This window comes from Sander lucioperca, chromosome 15 (assembly GCF_008315115.2).
Source record: "Sander lucioperca isolate FBNREF2018 chromosome 15, SLUC_FBN_1.2, whole genome shotgun sequence".
Lineage (NCBI taxonomy): Eukaryota > Metazoa > Chordata > Actinopteri > Perciformes > Percidae > Sander > Sander lucioperca.
In genome coordinates this window covers 29046468-29064010 of record NC_050187.1, presented here as the reverse complement: position 1 = coordinate 29064010, position 17543 = coordinate 29046468, and the positions used below count along the sequence as shown (strand labels likewise).

At 40.4% G+C, this 17543-nt stretch overlaps 1 protein-coding gene across 8 annotated transcripts in view; it reads left to right on the top strand.

The window, feature by feature from the left end:
* Window positions 1-4513: 4513 nt before the first annotated feature.
* ehbp1 (EH domain binding protein 1) overlaps window positions 4514-17543 on the top strand; it is a 150593-nt gene continuing 137563 nt past the window's right edge. For 4 of the 8 annotated variants that reach the window (XM_031315916.2, XM_031315918.2, XM_031315917.2 and 1 more), the window contains exons 1-2: window positions 4516-4939; window positions 5527-5992. In XM_031315916.2, the coding sequence (XP_031171776.1) occupies window positions 5889-5992 (104 nt within the window). In that variant the 5' untranslated portion in view covers window positions 4516-4939; window positions 5527-5888. Of the gene's footprint in view, window positions 4940-5526; window positions 5993-17543 lie in introns of all 8 variants that reach the window. The other 4 variants (XM_035991985.1, XM_035991984.1, XM_035991983.1 and 1 more) reach the window with 2 other exon arrangements.

The following is a 17543-nucleotide window of genomic DNA, read 5'->3' as shown; positions in this document are numbered from 1 at the left end:
GAGCTCTGTCTGTCTTGTCTTTGATGGATTTCTGCATTTATGAATGCTTTTTGTGTGAACAGGCTCCTCTGGAAAGAACCCCTTGAGCTTTGGTCCTGAGAGACTAATACCACAAAGTTTTGATGATTACACCTAGGTGATGTTCAGAGCACAATTTCTCTTCATCAGATTAACGCTAAACTGGAATTAAAGTTGCAACTAATGGTTCTTTTCATCATCGATTAACCTGCAAATATTTTCTCAATATTAATCAATTAATAGTTTGGTCTACAGTGAAAGATGTCCAGAACAATATCCTAAAGCCCATACAGTACATTTTCAAATGTCTTGTTTTGTCCAACAAACAGTCCAAAATGACAAAAATATTAAACCAACCAAGAAAAGCAGCTGAGAAAACGTTAACGTGAGCAGGGTACCGATCACCGTGACATGAGGTGCCCGTCATTTCAAAGGCAGTTGCATTTTTGTTTAGCCGACAAAAGGTGACTGTGGTTGGACTGTGTGCCGGGTACAGGTCTCTGCGCGAGGTGACAGTCCTTTCAGGGGCCGTTGTAGTTGAGTCTAGCCGACAAAAGGTGACCGTCATGTGCCGACGAAAGTTAAGTTTAGGCACCAAAACGACTACTTAAGATTAGAAAAAAGATTGGATTAAAACCCCTTTAAGTAGTACTCCCAGGACATGAACATGCGTTTCTGGGTGAAAGTCTTGTGTTTTATGACGTGCAGTTGAGAACAACAAACTTTATTAATAGCTACAAAATGCGGAAGAAATATGGATGTGCTACAGATCATAAAAGGCCAACCTGGCACACAGGTGATGAGGAGGGAGGAAATAGCTGTTGTGACTCAGTTTGCATAGTAAAATGGGAAGGCCTCTAGCTCACCCAGTAAGAGCGTTCACCCCATGTAGGCTAAGTCCTGCAGCGGCGCCAACCTGCTGCCCTTTGCTGCGTGTCATCCCCCATCTCTCTCCCCCTTTCATGTCTATCCACTTTCAAATAAAGGGAAAGCCCCAAAAAATAATCTTAAAAAAAAAAAAAAATTGCATAGTGAAATATGAAACCAAATCACATATAAATCAAATCCATATTAAACACAGTTGTGGCTTTGATGGCAGCGTTCCAAGAGGACATGGCCACGCCCTTCATCCATCTGTAAATCCACCGGGAAACAGAGAGGCTTCCTGTAACCGCAGCGAGGCGCAGATACCACCAGCCACTCTACCATGAGTCAAGATGGTGCAGATCAAAAAGGAAGATGCTTATCTGGTACTGCGAGTATTGCACTCACATTTTAACAGGGACACAAGCACAAATAGGAATCTGTGGAAGGAGGAAAATATGACATGATGCCCTAAGCTGCCTCATGAAAATACAATCAGTTATATTCATGTTTGTTATAGCTTTCTGGATTATCCCCTACTCATCATAATTCCAAATAGCAGACCATTTTCTGTGTGTTAAAGGATAAAGCTGGAGTTATTCTAAATGTTTGTTATTGCCAGCAATTCCCCAAAAATAGATAATTAGTTAATCTGTCTCTCAATACTTTCTGATTTCCAAATTGTATCCCAACTTTAAAAAAAAAAAAAAGCTGAATCATTTCTGAAAATAGCTGCATGGGCACTGTAGTTTTTAGCAAACCAAACTTGAACAGGATTTAAAAGTAGATAGAAGAAGCATGTCACCCATTGCAAGAGGAATAAGATATATCATGCTTTGGATACACAGAAAACACAACAGGATCAATTCTTTAAACTGCCTATCCCGGCTTTAAAGAGTGTGTTGATCCCAACTGAAAGTGGTAAAGTTAAAAGGCCTCATGTGTTGTTTTTCTGTTCGTCCCACAATTCTGTCAGTGATACTTTTGGCTATCTGTGCTCCACTGAAGTGGTTCAGACTCACTTGGCTTATATCTAAAGGACTCTGCTTTGTTAACAGGTCTTTTCAAGTGGTCTAACACCAAACGCCTGCGCCTGAAGAGCTGGCTTAGAGGACGTGTTTTTGTTGGCTCTTCACAGAGAGAAGTTAGGTGTGAAGCTTTAACTCTCCCTGCGCAGTCAGGTAGAGACAATATCACTGTTAGCACAATTAATATAAAGCCCACATTTCTGATACTACTGATAAATTCCATCAGTGCAAAAGAAAAGCTGCAATGTGCTTCATAATAATTGGGGTAGTAAAAAGCATTTTGTGTCGAGATAGCAGGGGCAGTGGTTCTCATGAAATCATTTGTGGAATCAGACAAAACAAACACACAACATCAAGAGTCAAAATGTTACCCAACGACTGCATGAGCAGCAGGGACGACCTGCTTTTAACTCCAATAAATCAGGTAATCATTAATCATGTTTGGCATTCTCTGGACAGAGTGTTCACTCACTGCTGTCTGTACGTTTGGATTCATCATTTTCTCTGGCTGGTGAAGTGACAGTATTTGGAAACAGAATGTATTGAGGCCAAATAGGGCAAATCTCAGTTGGAGGGGGGGGGGGGTAACGTTTTTCTCTATTGCAGCCCCACTTTGTGTTTCAGGCTGAGAAGAATCTATTTGCACATGGAACGATTCCCTGGGGTCACATTAAAGTTGTTATAGTGATTAAGGGATGAAATTGCTTCTGCTGTGAGATAATGAATATTATCCTCTATTGTCCCCCAAAATAATTAGGCCATTGAAGCAGCATAAAAAATGGAAAATAAAAATAATCATTTGGTAACAGGGTTTGCAAATTATCATTTGTTTGATTTCAGAAAACAAAAAAGGAAGTGTCTGGAGTTGGCTTACAGGACTCCACTTGACCTTTGCCACCCTTCTCTCACTGTCCTTCCATAATATAGTCTTTCTTTCACACAGACACACATCAGCAGGCCCGTACTCCTCCTGTGTCATGTATAAAATGAAGCCTCTGCTGACTTGTGGGCAGGCAGATACACAAAGCGTCATTTAGCACCGAATTATTTGTCACATCAAAGCATTCCTTGATACATGGAGGGAGGCTCCCTGTCTTCTGTCAGAGTAAAATGTAAACAGGCGACACAGAGCAGCAGGATCAGCAGGCCCCCTGCTGTCAAATCGGCTATGACCCTAAACCCCCAAATTGTTCTCAGTTTACAAAAACATAACTGAATGAAAGCTGATCTGAAATACTGCTTTGTGTTTTGATGGTAGGATAGACAGGTTTGATCCCAAAACACCCAATATACTATTTATGTATGATACATTTTGGCATGATACTTTTAGTTATATTGAAGTGAAAAGTGTGGGTTCACTAAAAGAGCAAATATGGCTCCTGGGTGCATGTTTGTAACTATCAAAAGTGAAACACTGGCACTTTGTTATTTTATATTCTGCTGGATCTCTCTCCATCCAGCCCCTTCCAACAAAAAGAAAAAAAACATAATAAATCCACCATCTCTCTTGCAGCTTATATCCCTGAGCACCATATACAAGGATACAATATCAATTTCCTGTTATTACAGCCATATCTTTTTTTTGAGATTAAATTAATCTTTCCCTGAGCAGTGCTGCTTCCCCTGCTACAGTATGCATTTACAAGCCTGTGGTTACAACCAGGGAGTGTGAAGGATGTGTGGAGATGTGGTGTGTGTGTGTGTGTGTGTGTGTGTGTGTGTAGAGGAGGGGGTATTGATTTCTGATGGATGGTAGGTGTTTTATTTCCTCTTAACATGTGAAAAGCCCCCCCCCCCCCCGCCCCCCCCCCTTAACGTGACAGGACCAGGAAGTGGAAGTCTCATCCTCATTAGCACTAACCTGAAGAGGTGAGCTTTGATACTATAGTGTCCCGGCCCTGGTATGTATTGTCTTCATTCCAAAGCTTTGAAATGATTTTTGCCAGTTAGGCTTTTAAGTAAGAATATAAATGTCAGTTATTTTTGTATAGGCTAATTGGCTATTTAGCTTTAACATTTTTGCTTTGGGGACTTCATACGCAACCAATAGATATTTTAATCCATCTCTGAATGAGTCTTTAGGACAGCAACAATCATTCCAAGGAAAGGCCAGAACCAGAAAGCATTGTTATCTCTACACTCACACACAGTCAAGGATTAAATGTTAGGGTGAAGGATGTTGAATTTGACCAGTGTGATATCAACAACCTAGAAATGCCTCATGAATCAGTAAACAATCTGTAAATGGCACAAAAAAAAAATCCCACCAATGGTTTATGCCCGGGGGCGTCTTTCCCAGCCTTCAGTCATCCAGGCTCCAGGCGAAATGATGGAGAGGCGACGCAGGGTCAAGCTGGTCAGATATACATAGAACAGGAACGGAAGTATAGAGATTAGCCTTCAAAATAAAATACATGTATTACTGTTAGACAAAAAGGACATTATGTTTCGAGTCAGTATTGTTAAAATAGGAAACAAACAAATGTAATTTGGTTTACTATACATTCGTTATAAAATAACACATACGCAAGTTTAGCACCGCTATTTAGTAGCGATTTAATTTGAAATGCCCCGAACGGAAATCTTTTAAAAATGTTGTCTAACTTTACGCACTCCAGAGGAACAGAGCGGTCAAACTATCAATAACAGTTGAACTACTGTGCTGTGGAAAGTCCTGCCTGGGGCCGGAATACTTTTGTTTCATTTTGTTTTTGGGGACAAGCTCAAATAAATGTCGGCTCTGACTCAAGTCCTGAGTCCTGGAGCTTGCGCTTACCTGTGGAGCAAATGTGTCAACTGGCAAGCAACGGTTTCCGCTAGTGCCGTGTTGTGATGGCTAGACCTCGTCGCTAGCAGCAGGCTGGCTAGCAGTATGTATGGCTGGTCTCGGTACTGCTGCAAAGAAGGCGATCATTAGCTCACAAGCGGGCTACACTCACTCGGTTGTTAGTTTGTTGTAGACAGTTTGCCATCTCTTAACACTGCTAATAAAGCCACATAACGGAGAATGCGTTGGATATCACAGTAAGGTGAGTGTCATTCAGGCACAGTTAACCTAGTTTCACATGTTAACTCGTTAGCATAGCAGCTGAATCCTTCTGGTTAGGCTCAGACTATTCCCTGGATTCAGAGACATTCCTCAAAATATTCCATGTTTATAAAATGTTTATTTGAATCTCAGTTTTGGGTGGCGTGTCTCGGAGCAGTTTTTTTCAGACTGGATGGTTAACACGACTTATTTTAATGTAATGTCATTGCTTCTCGGTTAATGTTTCAATACACCCATCCATATTTTGTATTATCAAACATCCCAAGTTAGCTTGCCACACCACCCCGGCGCGCTGTGCTGGCAGCAGAAGTGGTGGTGCTGGAGTCCTAAACACATTCTTACACATGAACAAAGCGTTATGTTAGCGATGCAGATACACCGGGTTGTTTTAACATATATGGTGCTACAACCGACGGTAACAAAGCTGTTACACGGACAAAGCATCCCTGTATCGGGGACGGTAGTGGAGCATTTAACGTTAGAAATCAGCGAGAATACTCCGGAATGCCGGGGCTTTGCAGTCCTGCTGTTGCTCTACTGACTGTGCCTTTTTTCTTTCTTTTGCAGAAAGATCACCAGATGGAAATATTATATTAATACCAAGTGGATTACTTATCATGCCTATCAAAATTATGGAGTGCATTTCTTCACAACAACATGCGCGCCGTTAAATCAAATCTCGACCACTGCTGCAGAGATTCCGTGTCATTGCATTTGGATTTATCAGGCGGTTTTTAAAGACCAGCAGCCACGACTAGATGTGCAGTGTTTTTTTAAATGTGCTTCCGGTAAAATATTTATTATGTGTCTACACTGGTTGGATGTGCTCAGATTCCTATAAACATTATCGTGACTTCGTGCGAAGGAAGCCCAAGAAAGGAAGTCCAGGACGGGATAGGTACACAGAAACTACCTGCTCCTAAAGAAACATGGCCTCGGTTTGGAAGAGACTGCAACGTGTGGGGAAGCATGCCTCCAAATTCCAGTTCGTGGCTTCCTATCAGGAACTGATGGTGGAATGCACTAAGAAATGGTGAGTTTTGTTGGGAATAACAGTCGACCACAGTGCTGTCATTTAAGCCCCATGAAAACTGTGTGTCTCTGTGTGCTGGAATGCTGAGCTCGTTCCTGGTGGCCATAATTCACACAGACACACACACATTCAGTCTCCTTGGTGTGCAGGCATGTCTGCATGCTGGGAGGGGCCCGGCTGCCTTGTAAAATTGCTATGTTTTTTTTCCTTCTTGTGCACCAGCGTTGAATTTGTTTGGTTTGAGTCATGAAATGAGGGTAGCAGGCAAAAAGATTTCCCTTCCTTCAACCTGAAGGGTTTGGTTCAAGCTGCCCCTGTGCTCCTAAAATAAAAGCAAACCACTAAACACCTACCAGCTACCAGCTCTAGGGATGCTATAGGGAATCTGATCTTGACTTCTGACTTCACTGGAAGTAGGGAGACTGTGAGCGAATTTTGGAACTATTATATTGATGTGTAGATAGTAGAGGTGCAACGATGAATCGATTAATCGATTAGTTGTCAACTATTAAATTAATTGCCAACTATTTTGATAATCGATTAATCGTTTGAGTCATTTTTTTATTAAAAAAAAATAAGATTTCTCTGATTCCAGCTTGTTAAATGTGAATATCTTCTAGTTTCTTCTCTCCTTTGTGACAGTAAACTGAATATCTTTGAGTTTTGGACAAAACAAGACATTTGAGGACGTCCTCTTAGGCTTTGGGAAACACTGATCCACATTGTTCACCATGTTTTGACATTTTTATAGATCAAACAACTAATCGATTAATCGAGAAAATAATCGACAGATTAATCAACTATGAAAGTAATCGTTAGTCGCAGCCCTAGTAGATAGCTAGCTAGGGCTGGGCAATACTGTATGTCGATATTACATTGACATGGATATATGAGGCTAGATATCGTCTTAAATTTTGGATATCGTAATATTGTGCTATGATGCAAGTGTTGTCTTTTCCTGGTTGTAAAGGCTGCATAACAGTAAAGTGATGTCATACTCTGAACTTACCAGACTTACTAGCTATTTTATTGTTTGCCTTTACCCACTTAGTCATTGTATCCACATTATTGGTGATTATTTATCAAAACTCTCACTGTGTTAATATTTTGTAAAAGCACCAATAGTCAACCCTACAGTATCGCGGCAATATCGGCATTGATGTATTTGGTCAAAAATATTTTGATATTAGATTTTTTTTTCCATATCGCCCAGCTCTAAAGCTAGCTCAAACATCACAGGAGCTTAGTTGCATAGTCATTCATAGCATTCTGAAAACAACACATTTTTTTGTCAGTTGTATAAATTAAGAAGTAGAAGAAGGTGTACCAAGTAGATTTTCATATACAAGGAATTTGCCTTTGTTTTTTTTGGTGCATAACGAAAAACAAATACTGCGAAAGTCAAGAATCATACAAATATAATATAATCACAATTATATATCCAGTACTAACTTTTTTATTTACAGTAAGACAATAAAAGTACAACCCAAAGATATTTCTGTTGTAAAGAATGAATGAATGAATGATATACACTGCAAGGAGGTGTCAGAGATCTCAGGTGTGTTTTCAGAGGTGAGGGGAGATGGGTGGATGTATGCTACACTTGAGCCTGCAGGTATGTGTCCTGTAATGAGTAAAAAGCAGGGACTTAAAAAGCAAAGATGTAGCCTGCAGACATGGATTCTCCAGCAGCTTTCCATATGCGTGACTAACTCAGCCCCGCAGAGCTTAGACCTGGGACAGATGTTAACGTGTTGGAGAATGGAATGAGAAAAATGTACATCTCTTCCCAGAGCAAAGGGTGGGTGGGCTCAGCACACTGTTGGTAATACGCTTTGTTTTGCAATCTATGCAGAACTCTTACGTTATTAATTGGATGAAATATGTATATACAGCCATTTGTTGTTAGATAATTTAGTTCTTGTCGAGTTGTGATAACCGTAATGAAGACATACTATCTAAATTTAGCAACCCTTGGAAATAGATTGATAAGTCCTCAGTAAAAAGTAGCCAGTGTGTGATGCTACCACTCATCTTGAATTTCAGCTGTACTGCATAAAATAGTATTTAAATAACTTCAGATGCAAGAAATTTCTGCCTTTACATTCAGAGTGTGGCTGAGAGTGTTGCCTTCAGGGTCTTTGCTTGTCTTCGATTTTGTGTATGTGTGCATGCCTGGCTCAAAGTGTGCGAGAAAGCGTTGGCGTACACGTTCTGCCTTCCTTGGACTTCATCAGTACGGTATGTTATTGTTGCAGTGGAAACTTTCCATCTATGCAGAGGAAACAGTCCCCAGAGCTCAAATGGATCTCAAATCCTGAAGCCTTCAGAAGTGATTTTTGAAAACCTACAGCCCTTTCATTTCTGGCATCAGTAACCGGAAGAAAGGCTGAGCACTTATGTGTGTCCATACATAAAGATGTGGGTGCTTTGAATGTACATTGTGTGAAATGTGAAAGTATTTTTCACACTTGGCTGACACTCAAAGGCTTAGTAGAACAATTTCTGAAGTCTTTCTGAAGAATTTAGGGCACTTCAAACAATCAGTAGGTAAGAAGTTCAAGGGTCTGTCCTGCTGTATGTGGTTCTTCATGTGTGATTCCCATGCCTTAGGGCTGGGGTATACTCGATCACAACTGGTTTGGACGATGTGCTACGACTGTCCTACCACGTCGGAAATCGAACATCCTCACTCGAAGGCGCAGTGAAAAATTTGCCATCAAAGAGAGAGGGGTGACGCAATATTGTTTAAATATTCAGTCTCTCCTGGAGGTTAGGTGTGATCAGTCCCTTGACTCCTCTTATCATGTGGGCGTGGGGTGGAGTGAGCTTCTATGAGCTGTTTCATCCAGCCAGAATAAATGTTTTGGTGGTTGAAATTTCCTCTCTGTCTTTCTCTGGATATAACTTAATTCCAGAGTGGCCTTTTTTAAAACATTTTTAAACAGTAGTGTAGATGAATTGCCAATGGCAAACACCATTACAAAACAGAGCATTGACCTGCCAGGTTACATGATGCATAATAATGTATATGGTTCTTTGCGCAACACCTCAAAGCACCATATGATATACATCTAAGAGGAGTCATAAGGTAGGAGCATCTGGGAATGTCACTTGCAGATAGGAGATGATGGAAATGTAAGGGTCCTGGTCCGTTAAGTGCCCGTTGCTGATTGTTGCTCATCGTTTTGGGATACTACTGGTAGCATTTGTACTAGTCAGCCTTTATCAGTGGCTAAATGAGCTTGTTGAATTGGTGACAGAGGCAGTCTGTGAGAGAGAGTTTTTGTGATTTCACCACTTAAGACCACTACTTTGGTGTCAGCTTATTTCTCCCCTTTCCATTTTCTTTTTCTAGAAGCTAAGATCTTGTTTCTTTTCATCCCTGATGTAAGGAAAGTGGTGACGGACCAGGAGCCTAGGATTGGGGGAGTTCCTATTTATCCTATATGCGTTTGTAACATAATTTTCGGTCTTTAGCCGTCGCCCTAGTTGCTGTAGTCAACTCTTTGGAGCAGAGGGAGTTAGCATTCCACTCACACACCCATTTCAGACTCCAGAATCAATTCGGACCAACTATTGAAACATTAATGAGTTCAGTGTTTGTGTTTGCCAGTGAAATGAAGCACCACTCACAGTGTTGCAGCATTGCCCCCTTTGAAACTTGATATATAGCATCTTTGATGAATGAACAGTGTTTTATGTTGCCTTTCGTCTGTAGCAGGAAATTATGATCATTCAGGCCTCCTTGGCACATAAGTAGCAATATTTTAAATTGTAGTTTGACCTATAGATATGGTTAAACTGACTGAACTGAATTTGTAATGTTTATACTATTGATTTTCAGTTTGTGTCACACATTTCTGTGTACCATGGTGTTTTGCCTTGTTAAAGAGTTAGTTGTGGGTTATTAACTGTTAAAAGTTATAACTGTTAGTAAAAAGGATATGCAGTCAATAGGGGTCCCCTCTCAGTACACTCACAGCTTGCCTCGACCGTAGCGCTCTTCCGGCAAATGCTTAATAAATTTTGATGCCTGTTGAAGAGTTACAGCAGTTTCAGATATGCACCTGTACAGCGGTATATGAAAAAATAATATCACACAGGAAATTAAAACTAGTATATCGCCCAGCACTAGGAGCTATCATTACCTAATCAAACATTTTTACATTTAACAATCAAGCAATGAGAGGATGATGATGATGAAGTTCAATTACAGACTACAATAATTGATTGAAACGACAAGTTGTTACAAAGTATAATGTCTGCTGTTAAAGGCTTTGCTTTTAAAATCATAGGTATGAGATTGCAATTGTGATTGTGAGTGACCCCACCTCTTTGTTTATCCCAACTGATGCCACTGACCAAGGGTCATTGGCTACACAAAGCAAATATGCTTGTCATCATGCAGGCTATATTACAGTTTTTTTTCCCGATTGCTAAATGACAGTGGGCACAACTGGAGCCACAGCCATTTTCTAAACTCTACACACTTTTCCCATTTAACCACAGCCTGCACAACACTGTGGATTTACTGCACTTTGTTCAAATGCTAACACACGGCTGTCAAAACTGTTAACCACACATTCAAAACAGATTGGCTTTCAGCCTGGTGCATATCAAACACTGCTGATTGCAATTTCAACTCAAAGACTTGTTAGTGAACACATACTGTATATACAGTATATAGAGAAAGCTCAGAAAGATTTTTTTTGTAAATAAAGAAACACCAAATAAGAATGAAACAATTATACATTGTACCGTTCGAGATAACCAGTAAACGGGTAAAAGAGCAACGATACCATTATGTCCAGGTAAGATGTCTGAGGTTACATACACAGCTATAAAAAACATGAAAAACACTTCCTTTACTATAGTAAAACTGTGGACGTACTGTTTTTTCAGAAAGTAATGGAGGTGGAAGCAATGGAAAATTCATTTGTATTTAGAGATGATGCAGGTGCGTGCAAGCCAGGACATCCAATGTTCTTTCTTATTACGTACCTTTAGTTTTTGAACTTGTTTTCCAGTCATTACATAAACTACTACAGGCAAAATAAAATGATATATCTATTGAAGCAAACTGCTGATTTTCATTCCTTTTTTTGTTTCCTACAAAAACTGGTATGTTATAAAATAAAAATGTTCACGTGAAAGAATTTCACTCTTTTCTTTAAAGAAACTATCGATGTGTAGTGTGAAGTCACTTAAATTATTCAAACTGTAAAGATTAAAAGTTTGTAATTTGTCTATTGGTGTTTGATGCTAGACTGGGGAAACCCAGCCCGATCTGCCGGCGATTTGATTTTGCCCTGCAGCTCAGGCGGGAAACCTGTACGTTTGTCTATCCTGCTTCCGTTACAATTTTGCGGGGACCAATCACAAACTGGCTTATCCACTTGGCACGCTATTGGCGGGTTCAACACAATGACGATAGAGTAGTGTTAATTTCGTCAGACGAGACTAAATATGTTCGTCAACCACCTTTTTTTTCCATGACTAAGACGAGACAATGACGAGACTGCACCAATGTCCAAAAACGCTGACTATAAGACTAAATTAACATGCATTATTGTTGACGAAAAAAGACTAAAATGTTTTGCATCAAATAAAATCTCTCTTCATTTTCGTCTACAATCGTCTCTACTTTTTCATCATGAGATAGAACTAGTGCAGTGCCCGTTTAGAGCGTGTGCCTGTTCCAAACTGGCCAATTGCTTGGTTCCCAGTATTTTTTTCCCCACAACTTTATCTAACTAAGCGCGGTTCAATCATCTGGAGATTCGGCATGTTCCCTTTGTTTTCGTCTAGCCGTCACACATCCAGGTAGCGATGTGGCCCGGGCAGGGGAGGGAGGGGGGCAGGAAGCCCGGTTCAACTTGCTGCAGAAGCCGCTACAGCACGTAGCAAGGGAAGAAGACACGCTTAGCCTCCTGGTGAAGCCGCTCTTAAACAGCTTGCAGAACGGCTGGAGAAATGTATGCAACCGCTGGCAACAAAACAACGTGCTGTGGAGCCCCGGCGCTTATCTAACGTGTCTGTGTACGATTGTATTTGCATGAAGGAAGAGGCTCGATATAAAACCAGACGCGTTTAACAAAGTTGCATTCAACAGATATCATTCAACAAGTGTATTTTGTCAGGACATTTAACCAATATTTGAGATGTGTGAAACACTATTTGACTGAAATGGTTATCAGAAATAATCTCAGAAATAATTTATTTAAAAAAAGACTAAACTGTTTTGACTAAAACTTGACTAAGATACCTTGAGTTCTCTTTTGACTAAAACTAGACTAAAATGACGAGACTTTTAGTCGACTAAAACTTGACTAACAAAAAAAGATGTGAATGACTAAATATGACTAAAACTAACAAGGACATTTGGAACAAGACTAAGACTAAATTAAAAATAGGTGACAAAATTAACACTACGATAGAGAAGCGACCAAGCAGCTTCTTGTTTACATTCAACATAGCGGCCACCGAAGCGCAGCAACCCGTTGATGCCGCTGTTGCTGCTACGTCACCCGGATCGTTGGTCTGATTGGTTGAAGGACTATCCAATTGCGTACAGAGTCATTTGAACTATGCCCGTTGATCACGCCTCTTGGGCAGTAAAAAAATACAGAGCAGACTCCCCAGACTAATGTTCAATCTTAAAAGATTGAGCTTGGTCTGGTGATAGCCAGACTAGTTTGATGCTAGTGTTTTTACTCTGTGTGTTCTGAGTGACGGTGTGTGTTATCTAGATGAGGATTGTTTATAGTGTTTGGCTGCACTGAGTCTGTAAATTGAGTGTGAAGAGTTGTTTCTTGGAATGAGTTTTGCAGGTGATGTGAACTGTTTAGTTCAGGTGACTGTTGGTAATGCAGACTGTAGTTAGAGTTTTGCACATGCAACTCCAGTTGTGCCCACTGTCGTCTAGCAATCGAAAAAAAACTAAGTCTGTTTTATCATCAACATAGGTGAGTGGACAAAAAAAAGGATATCTGGTGAGCATTCATTTTAGAAATATAAGCTTGTTGTAACCTTCAGATACAAGCAATACTGAGTGCAGTAAGTGAGGCACGCTTTTTCTGTCAAGAGGGCTCAACCCCAACAGCGAAAGGCAACTCATTGTGAACTTAAGCAAGAATGCTGTTAGTATTCCCCCTGAGGCCGGTGCTTTTAAACAAGAATGTGTTGCTAGTCAACCTGTCTGGTAAAATATAGTTTGAAAACATTGTCTGAAGCCAACAAGAGTCATTACTGCTGACAGACATGTTGACATGCGTGGTGAGGATATGAGAGTTGTAAACTAGAAACAACACAGAGATGCTATTGATTACATGGTAATTCTATCTGGCTACATGCAAGCAGAGCTAATCTAGACTGCTTCCCTCACTGCCACATGACAAGACAGGGAGGTTAGATGTCTTCATATCAATAAAGGTCTGTGCAAAGAAACCCTGAAGACACACACACACACACACACACACACACACACACACACACACACACACACACACACACACACACACACACACACACACACACACACACACACACACACACACCATCAGACATTTTCATAGGGATTTAGAAACTGAACGCTCACTCTCACCATACTCAAGCGGATTTACACTTCTCCTTCGGGGTGTTTGGTGGTCCCACTGTGAATTCCTGCGGTGTACGAAGTGATTTATTTTAGCATTTATCCTGAGGATTGTCATAGCATCACTGCAATGCTTGTCACACATTAACAGCCAATGTTGTTTATTCATTTTACACCCGAAGTAACCATGCTTTCATTCTTTCATTCACTTTGTTATTATAAATGGATGGGAATGTCCCACTTGCACTGTAAAATAGCTTTGCTAGGCTCCAAATACAAATGTCTAATTACCGAAAAGGAGGTGATTTACTAGCTGTAGATGATTTACTAGCTGTATAATTATCTATTTAAAATTAATTATGTTTACATTAACCAGCGAGATCCTGTCAATGGGTCATTGAGCAAAACACTGAAACTCTCCTTACTCACTAGTTGTTACTGAATAAAAGTGTTGCTGAATGACAAAAGTGCAGACGTGTGTAAATGAATGTCAATCCTGGACACCACCGTCCAAGTATCAGGCTGTCAGTTGAGTAATGGCTCACTATTTCATTGAAAGTGACCAGCGTGTGTCAGGCTGTGACATGTTGTCTTCTGTTGAACATGTGTGCATTATGGCAAGCGTCCATCATGTCTCTGCCAGAGAAACATCTTCCTGCCAACTTGGTCTGACGTGGCTCTCCGTTCTATTCAAATTTGAAGGCCTTGACACATTCCTGAGTATATGTCTGGCACCAGGAGATGCTTTCAATGCCAGGTTATAGTACCGTGCAGTCGTTTCTGTTGTGCGGAAATTCTGGGTGAAACCACACCATTTGGGTTATCATTGGCTATGAGGTTTTGGATAAAATACATTATTTACAAATTACAAACACTTTGGTTTCTCAAAGTGTTTCAGTGTAGTCTGATTTTAAGGTTTCAGTCAGTGATGTGTCTTTATGTTTTGCTCATGTGTTTCCATAGTTGATACTTGAGTTGTTCTAATGTGTGTGCTTGCTTATCACTTCCTTAATTATAGCATTTGCTTCTGATTTAACTGCAGATTGTTTTGTCTTCCCAATACAGCTTGCAGCTACTCATCTCCTCCTCCTGCGATCCTGTAATTGTTTTTGTGCACCAAGCCCACTGCTATCATCAGGGGCAGCTCTCACCCTATCATTAATACTCCTCTTTCCATTTTCTTCGGTGTCTTTCTCTGTACCACTCTTATCTCCTCTCCTCCCTCTCTTCCTTTGTTACTTGATCACGCTGCCTCCCCTCACTTCTTTCTCTTTCTGATTGTGTCACTAGTTGTTCTGTGCTGCAATTATGGACACAAACGGGCATTTACACACACCCTTCCACAAACACCAAGAGACGTGAAACATTGCAGGGTTGTGAAGCAGTCAATTGGGTGTTAAATGTGATGAAAACTGCTGGTGTTTCTGCCTCTACTGCTGTCAGGCAGAGAAACACATGGCCCTGGAGACTGCTCAGAATTTATCAGCCTGCAGAGCGGTGCTGCTGCATCTGCAGGCTGATAAATGCGCACTGTATGTGTGTGTCACAAGCAAAACCACAATCCACAATGTACTGGTGTTACATTCGGGAAACCTTGTTCTTAGAAAAATGAGCTGGTGCAGGTGGGATCTAGGAAAGCTCATCTTCTGTTATGAATATTTTTCATTTTTTTCCCCATTCAGTTTGTTTTCCAGGCAAAATAACTTTTATGAGTAATTAACTTCACTGCTGAAGCTTCAGTCGCCTGACTGCTCATGTATCCTTGCCTTAAGAAATGGACATTGCTGTCCTCACCAGGACTCCTTGTTTCTCTCTGTTGGTGCTCTTAGGCACATGATGGCTGTAATTCCTACTGTGTCAGTCTCTCCCCAGGGCTGTTAGCAAGCTGGTATAGGGAGAGTCGTTGTTAAGGGAGGGGAGATTTTTTATTATCTCATTTAACCTACTCAAAGGCAGCTTCCTATCATTCCCTTCTTTATTTCAGAGATGCTCCTAAACACATGATCTAAGGGATTCCTTCTGTGCTTGATCTCTCCCTGAAGCTTTCATTGTGCTATCTTGTCGTGTGGAAGTAAGGTGTATGTTGACTACTGTTTGTGCTTATTTTGCTGTCCTGTATAAAATTGCTTTCTGAATGTCTCTCTTCCTTCAATTTTTTACATTAATTTAGTCAGGGACCGTTTTTCTTTTGCGCAAGCACATAGACTCCATCATTGTCTTGCTCTCCACTTGACTTGATGTTGATGGACACCTATATAGAAGCCGACATTTGCATGAGTGTGATTATCTGTCTTGTTTCCTAGTCATGTGAGTTCAACAGTGAAAAGATAAAAATACATTGCTTTGAGTTTGCCCTCTCAGAGGCCTTTTTTCAGACATACAGTTAATGCGGACTCCCCCGCCACTGCAGAGATCTAGTGATAAGAGAGGAATGAAAGCGCAATGGAGATGAGCCAGGGAACTAAAGCAACAAGACAAAAAGATGCATACCATTCCCAATGTGTACACCTGTCTTGGAGCATATAACACATGGACTTCAGGTGTCTTATCAGTTACCAGTTTTGCCTCACAGACAATGGCAATTGTTTTTATTGGATATCTTTCTAGAATTTAGTCAACTTCACAATCTCAGCACAGACAATTTTATTTTCCAGCAGCTCTTAAAATCTTCCTGTGGAGAGAGGTTTACCCTTAACCCATAGGCCAGTCATGTCAGCAAAGAAACATTTCATTTTCTTCTCCTGGCTGTCAGTCATCACCATGTAGAGTTGACAGTTTCCTCTTCTCTGTCCCCTATTTCTCAGGGGGTGAGATTTAAATAACTCCCTCAGGGCAGATGGAGCTTCTGATCTTCACTTTTATCTATCCAACCTACCTGCTTTATTGTTTGTAACCCTTCTTAGCCATGGCATCCATAATTGGCCACACTTTATCTCCAGTTAGTTTATCTCTATATAGTACATACACTATATAGTCTCTCTCTGCAGTTAAGCTCTCAGCTACATGCAGCTGACTTGAAACAAATCAGGCTGCTTACTGAATGTAAAATGCAGCCGCTTCAAAAAGAGTCTTCACACTTGATGTCTTCATGTCCTCACTGGGAAGTCTGGAGCAAATGTCTGGAAATGTTGTCCAGTCCCAATTCACACACTACTATATAGCATTTTTTTAGTTATAGATCATTTTTCACATCAGATACTTTACTGGTGTTAACAATAGTATTCATCAAAAGTAGTGATATGATTGGGGATTGGTGATCTGTGTTAATCAGCGGTGACAATCTTCAAATCTGGCAATACATCATATGAAAGAAATGTAAAGGTCAAATTTGGAAAAATGGTCTATAATAATGGTCTGTCTCTGATCTAATAAAGGGAATGCTTGGTGCCAGTCTTGCTGGCCTTTTGAAATCTTTGGATCCAGGAAAATGTAATGTAATTTACAGAAAATTTTATATATATATATATATATATATATATATATATATATATATATATATATTTACAGAATATGTGTGTGTGCATGCTCGGGTAGGGTCGGGCTTGATTTTTTGGGCCCAATCTAAGCTTTACTCCCAAGCATGTGCGATTATCAACAAAGTGACACGGAATGTGTTCCCAGTAGTAGCCCAGCGGTACGTTAGTCCGTTGATTCGTTTTAATGTCCCTCTATGACTTAACAATAAGCATCATCAAACGCTGTCAGTCGGCAGTGTTATTGTTGCACAGTGTTGCACTTTTTTACTGTAAGATTAAAGGGAGAAGAGCTTGGATGTTAAAAAAGAGCTTATTCATTATTTAACCTACTACTGTTAAAAAAAGCAAATACAGGCTACTCTTTTTGCACTTGCTCTGTTTACTTTAAGTTTTTAGTTTTGTGTTCCTCCTGAAAGTGACTTTATTTTGTGGTTGGATTGATATCCTACATCTGGCTTCAGGTTGCACTACAAATTCA